We start from the raw sequence: 2,401 nt of genomic DNA, 5'->3' as shown, positions 1-2,401 counted from the left end.
TAGCACACTGAGATACTGCCATAATATGAGTGAGTATGACTAGGGCGTGGTGTATGGGTTGCTAAGATGGACAGGTCTGATTTTCTTCTGATTGAACTTTGAAGGATTTCACAACTGGCATAATCTTTCTTGGGACATTTCATATAGAATTAACTGTAAGGCCATATTGTTTCATCTGGATTATACATAGAGGTAAGTGCGAGGTAGGAGTGGCAGCCACCTGACATCAGTGAACAATTTCAACTTTTACCACTAGCTTCCATGTTTACCTTTTTGGTCTATTTTGTAAGTAAGCAGGTTTCGGAATTCAGTTGCTGCGTGTTGCTAGCTGCTGCCTGTAACTGGTAGGCCATCACCTGTAGTCTGGCAATGAACAAGATGTGAAGTGCATCTGATAAAGGAGTCCTGAGTCATTTGTTTTGTATTGAATTCAATATAAAAACACATAGGAACACTCCTGTTTGCTTTAAGAAATCTTGATTTGTTTGAATCCTGATTCACATAAAACATGTCATTTAGAGGCAGTGAGGTATGAGATTTGCTCTCAATTTTTCAGTTTTGATTGGTCGATGACTACAGAAGGTTTAAAGTGTGAAATGGCTCCATTGTCACACCTTTGATTGCTGATGGTATAAGAACAAGCCAGTTGCTGCTCACTCACACTTACAGACACATTAAGAGAGAGATCATGGCTGGCTGGCCTTGTTTCCTCGCTATTTTCTTGATTGTTCTTGTTTCAGTTCCTGCCTTTCCTTCCCAGAATGTGAAGGATCATCAGCAAATTGCTCAAAACAAGGAAGGCAGACCTTTGGAAATGAAAGTTGATACAAATGATGCAGAATTCCAAGCCATCGTAGCCTTCGCTGTACAGGAATTTAGCAAGAAGTCTGCATTCATCTACAATATTATGCAGTATCTGACTGTCGATGTAAAGGTAACATTAATAACACTTTTATTGACAACGTCAAATGAACACAGTGTGTTCGGCCTTAAACGCTTGTTGATTGCTGCCAACAAGACTCACTTCAAAACGTTTGGACATGGAAAAGGGCCATAAAGTTGCAGATGTAAACACGGTGATCTCACCACAACATGCAACTACTTTTTATAAAATTTTAATTGAAAACCTATTTAAAGTGTAAGCTGGCGAGAGTTGCTATTGGCCTAACATATTACTTCTGATATTTGGATTATCAGAACCCCAGATAAATGCGATGAGCATTCTGAGAAAAATGGGCTTAAAATATTAGCTCTGTTTCTCTCTCCACAGATGCTGCCAGACCTGCTGAGTTTCTCAGCATGCTGTGTGTTTATTTGGAATGAATATTCTATCATTTGTAAATATTGAAACAGCATTTAAAATAGGAACATACAAAATAAGAATGTTTTGCTCTTTTGCTAGGTATTTGAAGGAGTCCTATACATTTTTGATATTGTTTTGGGGAAAACTAATTGTCCAGTTATTAATCGAGGGAAGCCAGATGTAAACTGCCAAATAATTCGGTCTGAAGGACAGTCAGAGGTAAGTGAGACACTGTTCTTTTTCTCCAGTTCTCTTTTCAAGCTGCAGCAGATTAATGACGTTCTGTTTTCTTTCTAGTTCTACCTGTGTCACTTCATCGCTTGGAAATGTCCTTATTCTGAAAAGAAAAAGATCTTACTCAGTAATTGCAAGATACTTGACTTGTAATGCCTCTAGATCAGACTTCTACAATGAAGAAAAACTACCTGAACTGATCTCTAACGATTTTCTGTGCCTGAACTAACAATTAACTTTAAGGGCCTTTCATCCAGTTATTTAAATATCAGAGTGTAGATGACTTGATAAAATAATGTGCTGTTACCTGCGTAAGACCAGCAAGTTAATTCTCGGGTCTCTCAAACAAAGGGACTGTGAAAAGTTAATTAATTGCTTTAATATAAGCACTTCTTGGTAATAAAGTCTTGATAATCCTTCAAACAGTTCAAGTATCCAGTGAGTTTTGAGAAATATGACTTTTTGCTGCCTATTCTCTTCTTCACAGAATACTATTGCCTGTCCTTACCCTGTGACTAATTTATTTAGTTCAGTCAAATTCTATTTCAAAGATATTTTCCACTGTGTTCATATTACATTGTTCAGCTAAACATTTCTTCTAATCTCTAGTGGCTGGATCAAACTGACCACCTTTACATGAATTTCCTTTAGTTCCACTGTTTAAGTCAATTAATTTTGTGAATGGGAGCATGGGATTATAATGGGGTATAGACAAACTTAGTGAGTTGGCAAAACCATGGAAGATAGAATTTCTTCCAAGAGCCCACATCTATCTCTGACTGGTTGGTGACTCTCAGTGGTTTAGATCAGATTCCCTACAGTATGGAAACAGGCCCTTCGGCCCAACAAGTCCACATTGACCCT

General features: G+C 37.8%; 1 protein-coding gene across 1 annotated transcript; it reads left to right on the top strand.

Annotated features, from left to right (window-relative positions):
* The first annotated feature begins 688 nt into the window (after positions 1 to 688).
* Positions 689 to 1,962, top strand: LOC148149004 (cystatin-like). Its single transcript, XM_087991544.1, has 3 exons — positions 689 to 934; positions 1,403 to 1,522; positions 1,601 to 1,962. Exons 1-3 carry the CDS (start codon positions 689 to 691, stop codon positions 1,688 to 1,690), a joined length of 456 nt encoding a protein of 151 aa, XP_087847670.1. The 3' UTR covers positions 1,691 to 1,962.
* Positions 1,963 to 2,401: the final 439 nt, after the last annotated feature.

This window comes from Chiloscyllium plagiosum, unplaced genomic scaffold (assembly GCF_037043375.1).
Source record: "Chiloscyllium plagiosum isolate Xiang-an unplaced genomic scaffold, Cpla_swu_hap1 HiC_scaffold_10, whole genome shotgun sequence".
Lineage (NCBI taxonomy): Eukaryota > Metazoa > Chordata > Chondrichthyes > Orectolobiformes > Hemiscylliidae > Chiloscyllium > Chiloscyllium plagiosum.
The sequence above is the reverse complement of the archived record's forward strand: the minus strand, read 5'-3'. Positions and strand labels throughout refer to the sequence as shown.

What these genes read in the sequence shown, in the direction of transcription:
- LOC148149004 (XM_087991544.1), top strand. Translation starts at nt 689, where the DNA reads ATGGCTGGCTGGCCTTGTTTCCTCGCTATTTTCTTGATTGTTCTTGTT. An exon ending in ATCTGACTGTCGATGTAAAG is followed by an intron (nt 935 to 1,402) that starts GTAACATTAATA and finishes CTCTTTTGCTAG; the next exon opens with GTATTTGAAGGAGTCCTATA. An exon ending in GGTCTGAAGGACAGTCAGAG is followed by an intron (nt 1,523 to 1,600) that starts GTAAGTGAGACA and finishes TTTTCTTTCTAG; the next exon opens with TTCTACCTGTGTCACTTCAT.